Source organism: Apiospora aurea (assembly GCF_038362705.1).
Source record: "Apiospora aurea strain CBS 24483 chromosome Unknown utg000006l_segment0_segment0, whole genome shotgun sequence".
NCBI classification, from domain to species: domain Eukaryota; kingdom Fungi; phylum Ascomycota; class Sordariomycetes; order Amphisphaeriales; family Apiosporaceae; genus Apiospora; species Apiospora aurea.
The window spans coordinates 3,158,051-3,175,359 of NW_027117393.1; the positions used below are offsets into that span (position 1 = coordinate 3,158,051).

The 17,309-nt window shown below is 54.0% G+C and overlaps 6 protein-coding genes across 6 annotated transcripts; 3 read left to right on the forward strand and 3 right to left on the reverse strand.

Annotated features, from left to right (window-relative positions):
- Positions 1-611: 611 nt before the first annotated feature.
- Positions 612-1,793, reverse strand: PG986_009540 (Ribonuclease 3; the record flags this gene model as incomplete). The annotated part of the gene is made up of 1 exon (XM_066845762.1): positions 612-1,793. One exon carries the CDS (start codon positions 1,791-1,793, stop codon positions 612-614), a length of 1,182 nt encoding a protein of 393 aa, XP_066698160.1.
- A 703-nt stretch (positions 1,794-2,496) lies between these two features.
- Positions 2,497-2,984, forward strand: PG986_009541 (mitochondrial 37S ribosomal protein mS33; the record flags this gene model as incomplete). Its single annotated transcript, XM_066845763.1, has 4 exons — positions 2,497-2,535; positions 2,592-2,804; positions 2,859-2,911; positions 2,963-2,984. 4 exons carry the CDS (start codon positions 2,497-2,499, stop codon positions 2,982-2,984), a joined length of 327 nt encoding a protein of 108 aa, XP_066698161.1.
- Positions 2,985-4,669: 1,685 nt separating this feature from the next.
- On the forward strand, positions 4,670-7,449 carry PG986_009542 (pumilio-family RNA binding repeat protein; the record flags this gene model as incomplete). Its single annotated transcript, XM_066845764.1, has 5 exons — positions 4,670-4,717; positions 4,942-5,025; positions 5,116-6,171; positions 6,240-6,866; positions 6,925-7,449. 5 exons carry the CDS (start codon positions 4,670-4,672, stop codon positions 7,447-7,449), a joined length of 2,340 nt encoding a protein of 779 aa, XP_066698162.1.
- Positions 7,450-8,580: 1,131 nt separating this feature from the next.
- PG986_009543 (uncharacterized protein) lies at positions 8,581-9,555 on the reverse strand (the record flags this gene model as incomplete). Its single annotated transcript, XM_066845765.1, has 4 exons — positions 8,581-8,646; positions 8,716-9,009; positions 9,089-9,322; positions 9,388-9,555. The coding sequence occupies 4 exons, from the start codon at positions 9,553-9,555 to the stop codon at positions 8,581-8,583; spliced, it is 762 nt and encodes a 253-aa protein (XP_066698163.1).
- A 537-nt stretch (positions 9,556-10,092) lies between these two features.
- PG986_009544 (protein phosphatase 2c protein) lies at positions 10,093-12,125 on the forward strand (the record flags this gene model as incomplete). Its single annotated transcript, XM_066845766.1, has 2 exons — positions 10,093-11,831; positions 12,011-12,125. 2 exons carry the CDS (start codon positions 10,093-10,095, stop codon positions 12,123-12,125), a joined length of 1,854 nt encoding a protein of 617 aa, XP_066698164.1.
- An 817-nt stretch (positions 12,126-12,942) lies between these two features.
- Positions 12,943-15,396, reverse strand: PG986_009545 (uncharacterized protein; the record flags this gene model as incomplete). The annotated part of the gene is made up of 3 exons (XM_066845767.1): positions 12,943-13,738; positions 13,791-15,102; positions 15,171-15,396. The coding sequence occupies 3 exons, from the start codon at positions 15,394-15,396 to the stop codon at positions 12,943-12,945; spliced, it is 2,334 nt and encodes a 777-aa protein (XP_066698165.1).
- Between the last annotated feature and the right edge of the window lie 1,913 nt (positions 15,397-17,309).

Genomic DNA, 17,309 nt, shown 5'->3' on the forward strand with positions numbered 1-17,309 from the left:
CAGATTCGAGAACCCCCCCTTGTCGCGGGGCTTCCTGGCTGATCCCGAGGTACACGTGAAAGCAGAGACAGTTATGTATTGCGATAGCCTGCCGTGTTGTACATAGTGCCCCCAACCTCGGGCTAGAGCTTGGGTTTGATTTGCAACTTGCAAGTGGCATCAAATACGCATCCTGTATCTGAGGTATAGGACTAAAACAAACATGCATCAACAGAGAACCAACTGGACCCACCCGCATTGCACATATCAAGACTTCGTCTACCCAACTCGATGTTCACGGGCTTCGCGGGCGTCATGGTCTATTGTTGAAGTGACACCAACTGTTCCTGCACTTTCATGGTTGCATGCATCTGACTGAAATGGAACCAACAGGCCTCGCCAGCGTCATCGTGTTTACACTGCCGGTCCCGATATTGGATATGCCATCCATTCCACGTTGAGCCCAAATTCAAGTAATTGGCCACTGGTTATCCCAGGGTACGGCAGAACCGTTAGTTCACTGGTTGGGAGTAACCAGCTTATCAGGCCACGTTGGCTGGTCGAAAGTGCAGATATTCGAATACTTGAGCTGCCTTGTCCGTGATATTCTCATAGGTACATTAGCAACATTATTAGTCGTACTGCAACTGAGCCTTCATGGTATCCTCCAACTCCTTCTTCTTCTGCTCATACTTTTTCATAAGCTTCTTGTTGTCCAACGCATTCTGGGCCGCTTTGGCTCCAGCCTCTGTTTTGGATAGAGCAGTGCCGGTGCCAAGCTGTACTTTGCTTTCACCCCAAGCATCTACATAGGCACCTACCGTGAACTTCGGCTGTTTTGATTTCTTGTCCACGGACTGATACTCATCCAGGTAATAGATCCTGACTCCTTTGGTACCGATTCTCTGAGTTAACCTGGTCTTGGGATGGGCATCCTGAGAGGCGGCAGGTGCAGAGGTTGATGGAGTGTCGCAAGAAGCTGCGTCCACACCCGCTTGGTGAGAACGTTGACGGGCGTTGTATTCGGTTTTGATCTCCTTCGCAAACTCCTTGCTCCAGAGTGCTTTCATCCATGATGAAGCGCGTGCTAGGCCGGATTGAGGATCGCCCAAGATGACAGCGGCAACGTAGGCCTCGAATATGTCCCCAAGTACCTTTCTGTGTGTCTTCGCCTTGGCGCCCTGACCATTGATGTTGCTTCCGAAGTCGAATTCCGGGGGAAATATGATACGTTTGTCCAGCTCATAAGCTTTGGTGTACTTGGAAAGCGTCTCATTCTTGACCAAGGACTCACGGTACTGAGAGCATCTCCCTGCCGGTAGTTTGGGGAATGTCTGATAGATGAGATTTGTTGCGAACATCTCAAGGTAGGCGTCACCAACCCACTCGAGCCTCTCATAGCTCATATCCCCAGGCTTTGAAACCATTCCAGAATGGGTGAAAGCTGCTTTGTCCAACACAGGATCGTTGATTGAAGGCAGAGGGGGGTTATTTGAGCATATGTCACTTGGCGTCCATGCGGTAAGGCCAGTAGGTGCAGGGAGTGTCATACATGGTCCATCCAGATCCAGCTTTGGGGCTTTGTTAGAGGGCGATGACGATGACGATCCAGCGAAGTACGTCACAGCAGGGAGTAGATCTCTGCTGACGTTGGAGATGGCCTCAGCACTACTGCTGTTCTGCTTCCCTGAAGCAAGCTCTGCCTTCAAAGCGCATGCGGCTTTCAAGAGAGTCTCCGCATTGTGTATGATTGCCGAGATGGCATCGTTGGCGTTGACATCTGTCGAAAACTCTGAGAAATGCCGTTTAGACATCGCGAATAGGGAAGCGGTCTGGGCGCATCAACGATTGGGCAAATGGGATGAGTTTGTGTAGTCGACAGAGGCGGCAAGTCAGGAACGGCAAAAATGATTCCAACTGAGCTGCGTACCTTATTTTCGACGCACGAGCCAACAGTGGAACAGACAACACCAAAAGACAAGAAGCAAAGTACGGAATAATCCAGACGAGTCCAACAGCCGGAAGAAACATCTTCTTATTTCAATGCACTGTTCTGCTCATTGTGTTCAGAATGCTCCATGTCCTTTTAACAGACGTCGCTCTTCATGAATACTACCTCAAGTGCCGCGTTCCTGTTGGCGCTGTGGCCGGTATCAGCCGTACGGGATAATCGTACTGGCACAACTGTCCATATCCCAAATGGACTAACCATTGGTCAGCCACTGGCTTCGTGCATGTATGAATCCCGTATTCCTGCATGGCCAACTTGTAGACCAACTAGGTAGGTACTGATTGACACCTACTTCAGTTTGATGGCGTTTTCTGCTTGCTTGAGGTTGAGTCTGCCAGGGTGTGTATGTTGGTAGTCAAGAATTAAGCCAATCAAATGTTCGGTGATGCGGGTCCTTTTTTACCGATTGGTTCGCTGGCGCAGCCTGAGCCTCAAGGTACATTGACTTTTAGTTCGCGACAACCTGACAGCATCTTCAGACTACACTGATCCAGGCTCTGGACAAAATGGCAGTGCCGCGAGCAAGGTTGCTGAGCCTTATGAAGGTCCGTATTCCGGCTACTGCCCAATTGGCCAAGGCACCAGCACTAATCAATCGCAGGCGCAATGCGAAATCTTCTCGACAACGTACAACCCCGATGGCATTCGCATGGGCAACAAAATCCTGCGACAGCGTTTACGAGGGCCTTCGCTGGCCAAGTACTACCCGCCGAGGGGCCCGAGTCTGAACGAGCTTCTCAAGGACTTCAAGCATCTCGAGTTGGAGGGTGTGAATGAGGAGTTTGAGGACTGGCAAGAACACATCGCAGGGTTCGTATCTTCCAGGACAACAATAGGTTTTCGGGCACCAGGCTAATTGGACCTACAGCGTGCGTCAACGAGGAAAGCAGCCGCCGAAGAAGAAGAGAACTCCCCCAGCTGGTAAGCTACAACAACATCCAGGCGTACACCAGCAATGCTAACTCTTATTAGCCCCGAGAGAGGAAAGAAATGAGCGACTCCACGCAACGACAACGACCTGTAATATATATATGTATAACAGCCTGGACACATGGCAGCATTGCGTGCGTCTTCATACATTACGCAATATAGAGATGCTCCCTCAGACATCCGAACAGGGGCGGCCAAGGCTGGTTTCGCCAGGCTCTACGAATGCCAGCTCGTACAGGCTCTGATCCAGGTGTTGGAACTGGCCGGGGCACTATATATTAAATCCGTACAATTTGGGCTTATACGTGTGCTACAAAAATGCATGTCTCGATATGACAGACGTGCATGGTATGTTGACGATTTGGTGCAGCCAGTGTACCCTTGATAGTTAAATCTAGTAAAATATGCTAACGTGCTGATCACCTCCATATTCACAAAACCATCTGGGAACTCTCACTTCGTTGGAAGACTTGCGACTGTTTTGGTCTTGCTACATGCAGTTTGGTGTGGTGAAGAAGGGCCATTTTAATAAACCCGGCACCAATGCTAATGGTATTGCTGGGAGGCAAAGCCCTTTCTCTGATTAGGACGTCGTCCTACTCTGCCTATTGTCTACCAGCCGGCTCCTGAGAAACGAGCTTCAAAGTGAAAGCGATTGTGGAAGAATACCACGTCTGCGCCACAGTCGCACCTGACAGGAATTGTTTCGTGCGTGCATACGAGGGCCTCCACGGACATCAAGTGTTGATATAGTAAGACAAGGGAGCAGCCATCGATTTAGTACGCTAAGCTTACAAGAGGTACGATACGCATGATAGGTATGCATCATGCACGCATCACTTGCAATACAGAGTCATAGTGTGGTTGTCGATGCAAGTGATTCTCAATTTGTCCCGGCTGGGCCTGGTCATCGAAGTGTGCTCTTCCCCTGACACACAAATACTATAATCCAACCAGTTGGCTTGGCACCTACATAGGGTATCCGTGACTTCCAAGGGGTGCAGACAAAGATGCATGCATATCCTGAGGATGCCCACTGCTGAATATGTCGCCAACTGGAGGCTTTTCTGGAAAGCAACCTCCATAAATGAATGCTCGAGGTTGTTAGTTGGCCCCAGGTCCAGATAAACCCTGAACCTGTGTGTTTTGAAAAGAGGCATACATCAGAAGCTTGAATATTGCCTGGCGGTTATCCCACAGGATACCTCGCACCTGTCAACCGTTCACTGTTCGACCTTTTTGTCAACCACCTCCCAGGAGACATACGATAAAGCAGGAACGGCCCTGGAGAGCTCTTACCTCTCTGCCTACCTACCAAGGTAACTTGTACGCAGCTATCCCAGCAAGTACGGGTACCTACCCTCAAGTTTTGCAACTCTCCGCTCTTTTGCCAACTGCCCACTCGCAGCTGTACTCAAAATAATTCTCGTCACCTCTGCATCTCCTTCTCACCTTCGTCCCATCTTCCACCTCACCTCATCTCCGGTCACGGTACTGAGTTGCCTCCCCAGACCCGAGACTTCCCTCTCTTCTTCTTCTTCCCTCTCTCCCATCATACTTGATCTATCCTGCTTGCTATTCAAGGCATATCTGCCATCTCGCAATTTTGTTTTGAGAAGTTAGGTCATCAAACCTGCAGAAAATCCCACATCCAGTCCAACAACCCGCAGACCCATTTTCGAGATGGCTGGCAATGCTTCCACTGGCTCACCTGTCGTCCGTCGACCACTCGCATCCAAGAGTGTGACCATGGAGGACAACATCATGCATGTCAATGCCGATTCGGCTGTTGCAGAGGTAAGCAGGTTTGATTATTTTCCCCCAATCCCTTCCCCAATCCCCATTCCATTCACATATCTGGCCGAGCGTCCATGCAGGCAGTGGTGGATTTTGCATCCTCCGCCATTCCTGAGTACTCGGTCCTCTCCCACCCCCTCAACACTACCTACAATCACTGTCTCATCCCCAAGCATCCAGCAGTACACCGGATGATCGAGCAGGATTGACATTGTACGGCTCAGGATCAGACTATGGCAAAGCCGTCCCTCAAGAAGTCGTTGACAAGCATCTCCACGGCTTCTCTGGTCAATCAGAGCTGTCCTAAGGTACGTTGTTCAACTTCGAGGATATTTGATGTCTCGTCTCCTCCCTTGCTGTCACATACTCTCTACTCCAAATAACAGAATGCTAACTAGTTGACGAAGAAGATGAAGCTGAACCACGATGCACTTGGTCCTTCGGACACTTCTGGCACTCCCGACTCGACACCTATGGATAGACTCCTTGCTGATCTCACGGAGCAATCTGCCAAACTGCAGAAGCAAGGAGAAGCGTACAAGTTTGCGGCCCATGGTGCCTCGTACTTGAACCCAGGCCACCATCATCTTACCAGCCACTCGATGCCAGACACACCAGCCACGGAGGACTTCAACACGACTGCCCCATCTACTCGACCAACCAGTGACGCCACAAACGGTGGCCAGTCTAGCGATGATGAGGTGAACCGTTTGAAGAAGGCTTTGGCTGATGCACAGAATGAGATCAACAATCTCAAGGGCCAGCCCGTGAAGCCAGAGTTCGGCTCTAGCCCGCCGATCCCAGGAGGTGACTATGCTGCTGACCAGGAAGTCTCGAGCGGCCCTGCCATTGGTGGCCCCAGTGTCATTCTTCCCTCTCAGCAGAATCGAGAACAGGCTAACAACTGGAACGGTTTCGATGACTCTCGTTCAGACATCAGCGAGGCTTATTCGGCAAATGGCTTCAATCGAGCACGTGCTATCTGGGGCAATGGCTCCCGGCCCGGTCCAAACATCGTTCAGAACCAGAGCGGTTACCCTGGCAATGAGATGCCTCAGAACGGAGCTTGGGGACCCCGCAACGGTCCTCAAGGCTTCATGGAACCCCCTGTCAACTACAACGGACCGTCCGGCGATATGTATCGTAGCGATCGCCTCACTCCAGAGTACAACGACATGACTGTCCGAGGACCAGGAGGTCGACGAGGCGGTCGTAGCCACGATAGCCGTTTTGGTGCACCATCCTTCGGCAGCCAGGCCAGTTACGGCAACGGCTACAACAGCTATGGACAGATACCCTTCGATTCAGGCGCTGGAAATATACCCGGTTCTGGCCAATACCCAATGGGCATGGGTCCATATGCCAACCAGCAGCAAGCTCCCGTCGGCACTCCCTTGTCTCCCTTAGCCACGGAGTTCACTTCATCTTCATCTGGTGGTCCTTGGAAAACCGAGGTATGTATTCATGGCTCCAGCTTCTTTCTATTGCTGAGGAACCGATACTGAGATGTGATATTTAGCAGTCTGTGGCAACGGAAGCACCAACCTATCTGCCTACGACCGAACCTCTGAACTACCGCCGCCTTCTGGACCGTAACGTTAACTGTAACTGGAAGTACATTGTCGACAAGATTGTCTGCAACAATGATCAGCAGGCCTCCATCTTCCTCCAGCAGAAGCTCAAGGTGGGCACTCCGGATCAGAAGTACGAGATTGTCGATGCAATAATTCTCCAGGCCCACGCTTTGATGGTCAACCGCTTCGGCAACTTCCTCGTACAGCGTTGCTTTGAGCACGGTACCCCGGAACAGGTCATCAAGATTGCCGAGGCCATTCGCGGTCATACCTTGAACCTTTCGATGGATCCTTTTGGCTGCCATGTTATCCAGAAGGCGTTCGATTCCGTGCCTGAGGACTACAAGTGTCAGATGGTTGGCGAGCTCCTGCGCGACATCCCCAAGACCGTCATTCACCGCTACGCTTGCCATGTTTGGCAGAAGCTGTTTGAACTGCGATGGACAGAGTCCCCCCCTCAGATCATGAAGTATGTCAACGATGCCTTGGAGGGTATGTGGCATGACGTCGCCCTTGGTGAGACTGGCAGCTTGGTCGTCCAGAACATCTTCGAGAATTGTCTTGAGGAGGACAAGGTATATAAAATCCTACAGACGAAGCTACCCCTCAGGATTGCGGCTGATTATATGGTAGCGACCTTGCATTGAGGAGGTGCTCCAGAACATAGACATCGTTGCCCATGGACAGTTCGGAAACTGGTGCATTCAGCATATTTGCGAGCATGGAGCACCTGCCGACCGCAGCCGCGCTATTGACCATGTCATCCGTTTCGCAGCCGAGTACAGCATGGATCAGTACGCATCCAAGGTCGTTGAGAAGTGCTTGAAGATTGGTGGCCCCGAGTTTCTTGCTCGCTATCTTGACCGCGTTTGCGAGGGTCGCGTGGACCGGCCTCGAATCCCGCTGATTGATATTGCCAGCGACCAGTATGGCAATTACCTGATTCAGTACATCCTCACCAATGCCAGTCCCCAGCATCGGGAGATCGTTGCTGCTCATATTCGCAAGCATATGGTGTCTCTTCGAGGTTCCAAATTCGGCTCTCGAGTTGGGATGCTTTGTACCAACCCAGCCGTGGCCACCCGTCCCGGCCCTTGCGTCAGCACCAACTTGGGCCGGATGCCTCAGAATGCTAGATGGAGTCGCTCATACCAGTGATGGAGCGGCTCATCTGGGTATACGTTCGCATACATCAAGCTACCCCTTTTTTAGTCCTTCAGTAAGTCACCCAGCCGCTCACTCTCTACCACCTTGGTCTGGTCCATATAAACAAAATCTGACACGCTCAGCCAGCAGTAATACGCGATCTCGACAGCCACAGAAAGTGGCCCAATTAAGATTGTATCAATACCTCGCCGACGATGACGTTTCATTCTGCATTGCATCCTCTCATCTCGATTCTTTTCGACTTCTCCAAAAGCAACTAGACATCTCACATCGGTTCAGCCTTGGGAGCACCGACATCTGAGCATCTTGACGAAATCTTTTACTGAATCATACGTCTATGACATCCTACACCGCGGCGGGCTACTGCCTGGTCGATGGTGCCTTGGACATATCATCCTTACGGTTTTTGCGATACAAAGTCGAGTATCTGGGCGTCCATCGATCATTCCTCGCCTAGTCTCAACCCCAGACCACCACTTGGATGAGCGGTGGACGAACCGATACTCCCACCGTTGATGATTCATTTCCCCCGTCATTTTTCTCGTCCATCTCCAGCTCTCGGTTCTAAGCAGCCCCGGATGTGGCCCAGCATGCCAACAAACCTGTTGGTGTAACTGCTTTGTGTCTAAAGGCTTCAATTTGCGTGTGTCTTAAGAAGAAACAAAGAGGGTGGATAGGAGTAGAACTGAGGCAAGAAGAGATGATTCGCAGAATCTTTAGCATTGTGTTCTGAGCTGTTTTGTTTGTGTATTCTGGCAGGAAAATTGATATCCCGCGACTAGGAGAAGTCTGGAACAGTTTATGGCATTGACGATTAGATTGAGGTAGTCGGTCTTTAGAAAAACGAATGATTTCTCCCAAGTACATTGAGCTTTCAGATTCACGGCACCATGGTGATTAATTGGCTTGGATGCAGAGGAAGCCCGGTTCGTCAAACTGCCAGAAGCTCAAGTGAACGGTACTCCCTTGAGAGTGAAACACGCGCCCAGGGATCAAATTACACGCCGTGACTGATGGCCGAAGTGGCCAGTAGTATCCAGTAGCAAGGGCCCAACGCGCAAATATGCTAGTTGCGCCTCTCATTTACTCTCTGACACCTGAATTATGACTTGTAAGCGAAGTCTAGCTAGCGGGCTTCTTCTCCCATGGCTTTAGGGGCACTGGGCGGCCGGTAGTGGTGGTTATCGACTGAATATGTCGTCAGTTACATGGAAGCGTGTGCTAGAGCAATGGACGCAGAAAAATAAGGCATCTTACCGGATCGGTAATCACTGTATCAGGGATCTTCTGGATGCCGGGGATCTCCTTTCCGCTCTGAAGGAACTCGATGATCTCTTCAAACTTCTTGGGGTACGGCTCCTTGCCCCCATCCCCCGAAGCTAGAACATCTCTCTTTATGTAGAGGTCGGCCTTGGGGGCAGCCAGTTGCCATAGAGGTGCGGTCAGTCCTCCATCAACGGGAGCCGAGAGTTGTCCAGAGGGGATCTGGTCAACTGGTACATCGCCCCAGTCGCCTGTCAACGCAGCGTATCTGCGCTTGCGTAAATCCGGCTGGGGAAGATGAAACCGATCTCGGGTCTTAGTTCAACCGAGAAAAAGCGGATGGAAATCGAGGAGGCGAACAGCTTACCTCATGGAGACGCTCCTGCTCGAGGAGGAATCGAGGGACCAGATCTACCTTGGGCTTCGCGCCCTCATCGCGGTAGGCTTGGTACATGGCGGGATCTACTTTGATGCCGACCTTGTCCTCGAATCGCTTGATCCGGCAGGCCAACGCTATATCCGATGGGCTGGCATCATGCTGCGTATACAGCTCCTTGGAGAGTTGTTCCTGGGAGAGATGTCCGTTCAGCGTCAGACTAGACTTGACTGGATAGGCATGGCTCACGACCGACAGCAGGGCACCGAGCGAAATAAGACAACAATTACCTGGAAAATGCGATCTTTGGTCCAGGGGTAGCTATCGAAGGCACGATAGACGGGACTCTGGTTGGGTCCTGTATCCATGCTGGCGCCCCCGGAGGAGGCTGCGCCAGAGGGAGGGGGTTGGTTTTCGTTTGCCTTGGAGTCCGAGGCAGTGACTTCGCTTTGGTCCATCTTGGTTTGGATACCCCGCTATGTATGTAGCTATCATCAGGATCAGCTCCAGTTCGTGGCCGGCAGTCTGTACATACTACAACTTCTTTATACGTGGTGCCGATTGATCTCGGGTCGGGTCCGCATGTGACAGCAGCAGGTCCGTCTTCCCTTCGGATTACACTGCAAGTGGTAAAACCCACTGTAGGCCCAGGTAGGTCCAGACTACAGGGGACGTCAAGCCAAAAACCCCAGGGCTTTTTTTAGGTGCTCTCCGGCAGCCCACTCTCCACAACCCGCCCGTCGATGATTGGTGCTTGCGAGGCTGCTACCGGCTGCTACAGGCTGCTAGGGGCTGCTACAGGTGACTTGCACCATCATCTGCACTGAAACCCTCTTTCCTCATCCGTCCTTTGACCCACCAAGCGAGTCCTCCAACCTTGTCGTCCCTCGACCTTTGCATTGCGGCGCGTTTGACCCCGTCTTCATTCCTGCCTTTCCCAACCGTGTTTTTGAAGAGTTCGAGAGCCAAGGACGCTCTTTCCTGCCCGGGTCCAAATGCGTTGTGCCGCCGTGAGAGCTTTCCGGACAACCTGTCAAACCACCGTCCGAGGCCTGTCCCGAAACGTTCGCACGCGACAGGTTGGCCTACTGCTGCAGCACCACTGCTCCGCCAACACCGGCCTCACCAAGCTTAGCGGCCTGCGAGCCTTGTCGTCTTCTTCGTCCACCTCCTCCACCCACGCCACCCGACCCCAGCAGCGACAAAATGCTCTAGGTGAGCCGCTGCAGTCCTCCATGTACTTCAGAAGAGTCTCCGTCGCCTTGGTCTCAGGCCTCGTCGGCTACGGCGCCTGGTACTCCTACAAGGGTGACCCCTCAACAGACGCGGCAGTTGCCCGCCCCTACACGACCGGCGCCGCCAACACCCCGAGTGATGCTGCGCCAACCCGGAACGTCTTAGTAGTAGGCGCAGACGAGCTCCATACCGGAACCTTTGTCGGCGAAGGCCCCATCGCAAAGAGCGCCGACGGCACCGGTGGCAACATTCTCGAGATGCTCACCCCCGACCAAGCCACCGAGAAGCTGCGGGACAACCAGGCCTCCTACATGGTGAACCGCGGCCAAGGAGTGCTGCGGTACGATATTGTGCAGTTGGCGAGCAACAACCCCATCGAGGACGACCATGCCGAGAAGATTGTCGAGGTCACGCCGCGGGACTCCCACAAGACTGGTGAGGCACCCAACGATTGGATGTTCTGGGGCGTCTTCGATGGTCACGCTGGCTGGACCACCTCGGCCAAGCTGCGCCAGACCTTGATCACCTCGGTAGCCCGCGAGCTCAACTCTACCTACAAGGCTGCCACTGCTATGGGCGCCCCTCCCTCGCCCGATGCTATCGATGCCGCTATGAAACTCGGTTTCACGCGACTGGACCACGAAATCGTCCACGAAAGCGTGGACAAGGTTCTGAAGTCCAACTCCAAAAGGGTGGCTGCTGAGCTTCTGGGGCCGGCCTTGTCAGGCTCATGCGCCCTCCTCTCGTTCTACGATAGCGCCACCAAGACATTACGTGTGGCATGCACTGGCGACTCGCGAGCCGTGTTGGGACGCCGGAGCGATTCCGGCAAGTGGACTGCCACCCCTCTGTCCGAGGACCAGACTGGCAACAACCCCAGCGAAGCTGCTCGCTTGCGCAAGGCTCACCCGGGCGAGGAACGCGTCGTTCACAACGGTAGAGTCCTTGGCGGTCTAGAACCTACCAGGGCATTCGGTGATGCCAGCTATAAATGGACCCGAGACATCTCCGACCGACTTCGAAAGGGTTTCTTCGGCCGCAGCTATTCGCCCCACCTCAGGACTCCTCCGTACGTCACGGCCGAACCCGTGGTGACAACTACCAAAATACAGCCCGAGCGAGGCGACTTCCTGGTCATGGCCACTGATGGTCTCTGGGAGATGTTGACCAACGAGGAAGTAGTAGGCCTCGTTGGCAAGTGGGTCGAGACGCAGGCTGCGGAATCGTCCAACTCGCAGTTCAACTCGGTTTGGTCCAAGATCTTTGGTTCGAAGCAAACCCTGCCTGTCTACAGCACCAAGGACGGCAATGGTCCTGACGGTCAGAAGACGCCCATTCGCCTCCAGCAGTGGGGTATCTCCCCCAACGACAAGGAGCGGTTCGTTGTCAAGGATAGCAACGTCGCCACGCATCTGATCCGCAATGCCCTGGGTGGGAAGAACGAGGAGCAGGTTTGTGCCCTGCTGACTCTGGTCTCGCCCATGTCGAGACGCTATAGGTATGTTTTTGCCTCTCTGCGTATCCCCTTGATGGCGAAAGCGCTGCTCCCGCCAGTTTCTGTCGTACTGTACGGATCAGGGGTTATTCAGTGCCATTGGCATACATAATGTTTTCGCGATCAAAGGGGTACTCAAAGCAGATTTTTGAATCTCTTACTGACGATTACTGTGACTACAGGGACGATTTGACCGTTCAGGTCATCTTCTTTGGCAACGGCCAAAAGACTGGCGAGGTTCTCGTCAACCAGGAGGCCACGACTCCTCCCAAGTCGGCCGTGAAGCCCAAGCTGTAGTTTGGTTTACATCTTCATAGATATACACTACTAGAAAAATATCCTGCCCCTGGGTCACACTTTGGGTAATCAGGAGACCATTGTATAGTAGTAGGTGGAGGTTGCCTTCCTATCCGGCCAGAGCTGAGGGTAGACGGATCGGCGAACGAGCAGAGCAAAGCGAGCGAGCGAGCGAGCGAGCGAACAGACAAAGAAATCAGGCCGGGCGTTCTGGGGAGAGATGAGGGCGGCGCCAAACGGGGCCCAACGGCGTTGTAGTAAACTGAGCAGCAACCATAGTCCGGTTTTGGATGCACCCAGTTATCAAGGGAAAAAACGCCACCTGTGGATCGTCAGCATTCGATGCGCTGCAGGTAGATGCACAAATCAGGCGCGCTTTTATCACCAAAATACCAATATGCGTTTTTCTTGATTCCATTCTATAATCACTGTGCTTCCCCGAAGCAATGCGGTTGGTGTGAAGCACATGCCTGACACGATTCCTGATCACGGTTGCCCGAGCATACAGAAGCTAGATAGTGATGTGCTACTACGATTTAACGGCCATGTGGGCACCTGTTGGAGACATTTCACTCCGGATTTGGCTCATTCTTTTGTCTTCGGAGTATTGGGCTGCTTTCAGAAGGATAGGAAAACTCCTGTATACATGACAAGACATAGATGACCTTAATACTGGCTGAGAAAAAGCTCTCCGCCGCTATCTGCATAGCTTCTCTTATTATATATTTACCAGCCAGCCTGAAACACCACCCCAAAACGCCCCTGTGGCCCCTTTTCCTGTCCCTTATTCCCCCAAGCTCTCCCTACTTATAGCTGATCAATACCTGTAGCCTCCACCCCACTGGCCCTGGCCTCCGTATGGCGGATAACCACCCTGAGGCGGGGGAGGGCCCTGACCCCAGCCAGGAGGCGGTGCGCCGTAGGTCGGCTGAGCTGGGTATCCTTGCGGTGGCATCCCGTAACCCTGGGGAGGCGGGCCACCGTATCCCTGCGGCGGCGGAGCTCCATAGCCCTGCGGCGGCTGGTTCCCGTATCCTTGCGGGGGACCGCCTCCGTACTGAATCGGTGGTGCTTGGCCCTGATAGCCGGATCCGCCCGAGTAGTACGAGTCTGCCGCACCTCCAGTGGGTGACTGTGCGTCTGTCTTGTACCCGAAGCTGCCCGGGGGTCTAGTGTTAGTCGGGGCGTGCGAGGGCTCCGGTGAGCTGGCACCCATATAACCGACGCCACCGCCGTGACCGGCGCCCATGGCATCAAGATCACGAGTCGCAACCTTACTCCAGAGCGAGTTGGTAGGTCTTCCGTGGCCCTTGTTGCTCATCATGTCTCCGGCACCCCCATCAAAGATGCCACCGCCGTGGGAATGCATTGCCCTGCTACCCTGTCCTTGCAGGACATGGTTCTTGCCGTCTTTGACGCTCTGAGATCCAAGGACGTGGTTCAGCTCATGGCGACGAGGGTACTCGTCGGCCCATTTGCGCACGGTCTGGAACATCTCACGGTGGATTTCCGTGCGCTCGTCGCGGAGAGCCGGGTGATGAAACGCCCTGGTCACATCGTTGACCACCTCGTCAACAGGGACGCCAGGGTTCTCCCAAGCATACAAGATGCGCCTATTCGTCCAATTAGTTCAAGGGTCTATTACTCATCATGAGGAAGACCTACGGGACAGCATATTGCAGAACTGTAGCAGCAACCCTGCCTGCACAAGGGTTCAGGATATTGGTAAAGTGGTCTTTCGAAAGCATCGAGTGAGTGGGATCCGTGCAGTTGGGGTTTCTCCATGGCTCAAGCTGGGCGTTGGCGCTTGTGGCAATGACGCCAGAGGATCCATCCTTCAGGACCTTGGTGACCTGGTTGATGATGGGACGGATGAATGGGGCGAGCAGACCGAGAACAAACGCGGTCAGCGTCTCGCTAATGTGCTCGAGCAAGCTTTCCAAGCCTGGGATTTTGGCGATACCCCTGTTGATGGACTTGACAATCTTGTCACGGAACTTGAGGATGGGGTAAATCTGGCCGGCGACTTTGACGGGGTCGAAGCTCTCGCTCATACCGGGAACCAGATTGGTGTTGCGTGCTCCATCGCCACTCCGTGTGGAAGAGTACATCTCGTTCTGCCTCTCCTGCTCGTCGGCCATCCTTTGCAAGTCGCGTGCCTCGGAAGCGAAACCACCGCCAATGACTGGAAGCTTGCTGACCAGAGATACGAAGCTGCTCGCAGTGCTGGGTCCACCAAATCCGCGAGAGCCGCTGCCTTCACCCTTTGTGGTCATCTGAGCGTTCAGAAGTGCCGTGTTCATCTCATCGACTTCGGACTGTGTGAAGTGGTCGTTTGCCTCGCCCAGTACAGAGTGCAGGAAGTCCACACCACCGAAGGTGCCAGTAACGATGGGGTATATGTGTTTGCCGTTAATATTGATCTGCGCCGCAGTGCCGCAGTGTGGAAAGACCTCGTTGTAACCGAGCTCACGGAGGGCCAGCTCGCAGTAGTTGCTGTGGGCCGAGAAGTCTTCCATACAATGCAGCGACTGACCCAAGCACCTCAGGGCCTCGCAGAGATCGTCCTCGTTGCCCTTGCGAGAGGAGCCGGAGGTGTATAGCCGGCCGAAATGAACACTGCGGGCGATGCTGTTCCTGAGGTAACCGGCACTGGTTGCCCATCCACCGGCCTCGTTGGCGATGTAGTTCTTCATGCCAGTGCGCATATCGATTTCTGTCTCGACGGGCATCGCGGGGCCGCGCAACCGCTTGTCGAACTCGCGAGCATCTTTGCCATCGGCATAGCCAAGGGGGTTGTCGATATGTTCCTCTGGACGGTAGACACCCAGGCGTTCCGCTGTGACCTCAAACTCTTCCGTCGCATAGCCATTTGCCAAGAATGACAAGATCCAAACCAGAACGCGAATAGTTTCCGCATTGACGCCTTTCAAACTGCCCACATCGACGGCCTGGGAGTAGTCTCGCAGCCAATTGCCTGTACCCCTTTGCGCATTAGCTCTCCATACTGACAGGGAGGTGATGTGGGCAGGCAGGCCGACTGACCAAAGTAGGTGCGCTGGACGAGAAGGGTGGTCCATTTCTTGCCGTGAAGAAAGGCAATGGTCTTCAGCATATCCTCAATATCGCCATGGCGCCAGTTGTGGCCTTCAACCTGGGCGATCGAGGGGATGTTACCAGCTCCGAAGGCAGCAGCGCGGCCCGGCATGACCACCAAGACGATGGCCAGGACCAGCAGCATACTGCCGAAGCCGAGCTTGGGGGCACCCATGGCTGACTGAGCTCGTGTTTTCCTCGTGCCTCCTTTCGCGCTCGCTCGCTCGCTCGCTCGCTCTCTGGTGCGTGCTTAAGGAGACGGGCGCCAAGGGTCCAAGACTTTGGTCGTGTCTCGATATGCAGTTGGCGAGACGGAGAGGAAGGGATCGTGTTGATTGGAGCGCTGGAATGGCAGGTTGTTGCTTCGTCGAACCTCAGCACACGATGGATTGGCGGGGTAATTCCGAGGTGAGATGAGGGAGTGAGGCGAGGCCCTGTAAGTAAGCTAAGGTGGGGGTTGCCTCTTCTACTACTAGGGAAGAGCTGGAGCTGGAGCTGGAGCTGGAGCCACGAGCTTGGGATCAGCTTCCACTGGCGAGTAACGAGTTGGGCATAAGGCGATGACCTCATCGGCCTACACCCTTGTCAAGATCGATGCACAAAAGGCCTGTTTTTTCCCCATCGGAACCTGATGATGTGCACGCACAAGCGTCAAGGCAGTCGCTATGTACAGTATGTAATCCTGCTGGGTCCAAGCCTGATTGATCTTTTCTGGGGCCGCTTCCGATCTGGGTCGAATCTAGCAGAGCTGAAAAGACACGAGTCGCCGAGTCACTAGGTTAGGTTACTACTACTACTTCTAGTTGCGCCACCAGACAACCCGACCCAACCAAGCCACACAGGCTGCGTACTTTCATGCGTCGCGATGCATGCTGCAACTGCACGTCAGATGTGCTGCATATCCAACGCCCCCAGCAAGCCAATGGCGCCTCGCCTTCTCGCGTCACAAGACGTTGCTTCATGGGGTTCTTTGCACTGGCTGCCCCGACCGGCCACCCGTTTGGGGAGGTGAAGAGGACATCGCCTCAACCCGTCGCAGCGAGCAAAGGGGTCAAGTGAAAAGGCCAAGCAAGTCCTGATGCGGTCGGTGTGAACATGAGCAGGTTCACATAGCCCTGCCTCTGCAGGTATGCGTAATACCCGACCCAGCCCAACGCAAGAGGGCAACCAACGTCCACGGAGTGGCAACACGGCCCGAACGCGGCACTGAACCTGCGACTCCTCCGGCAGCCGATTCGCGGGCGGCATTGTTCGGCTTTAGGCCCGGGCAAGCCGACATACATCTCCAAACGACTTGGGGCAGGATCCAGGCCATCTCGGCGACCTCGCCGGCCTGGCGGTTTGCTTCTCGCCAAAGCTAGCTCGCCCGGTGAAAACGCCTAGGATGCATGGCCTCTACGTCCTCGCTACCTAAGCACCATGTCATGTCATGGCTGGGTAACTACTGTGACGATCATGCTTACCCGTTCGGTGTCACAAGCAGCAAGCTCGCATACATATGTCACGAGCTACGCGTGGTCCATTTTTCCTGGAACATCATTCGATGATTATCTGCAGCTCGACCGAAGTGAGCCGCGGCGTCAGCCCTATGCATGCGATGGACCCCCCCCAAAGACACGATAGCCTATTTCGGGCACATCGAGTTGGAATCGGGTCCGATGTGCCGACATGTTCGGACCTCAAGGCAGCAATGTCAACTTCCTAGTCACCGCCCTTCTGCCCCAATCCGCTGCCTGTCTTCTCGGATTTCCAGCGGTGCTACTGGCCCAGAAGAGGCGGGAGGCCGATCTCCTTTATCGCTCTGGGCTGGCTGGCTGACTTCGGAGGAAATGTACACGTGGCGGCATCGCGACTTGACTGCCCCTTTTTCTTTGGTCAGACGTACGACTTTACAGGCACCACCCAGGGCGGTTGTTTTGTGTAAGCTTCTAGAACCAGGACTGATGTTTCAGTCATGCCCATGATAGACATTGGATGTGTTTTAGGACGTGGTGTGGTTCGGGAGCTAAGCGATTACACTGTAGCATCATCCCTCCACCATCACAGGGCAGTGACTAAGGCTACCTGATGGTGGCCATGCCCTTTGCG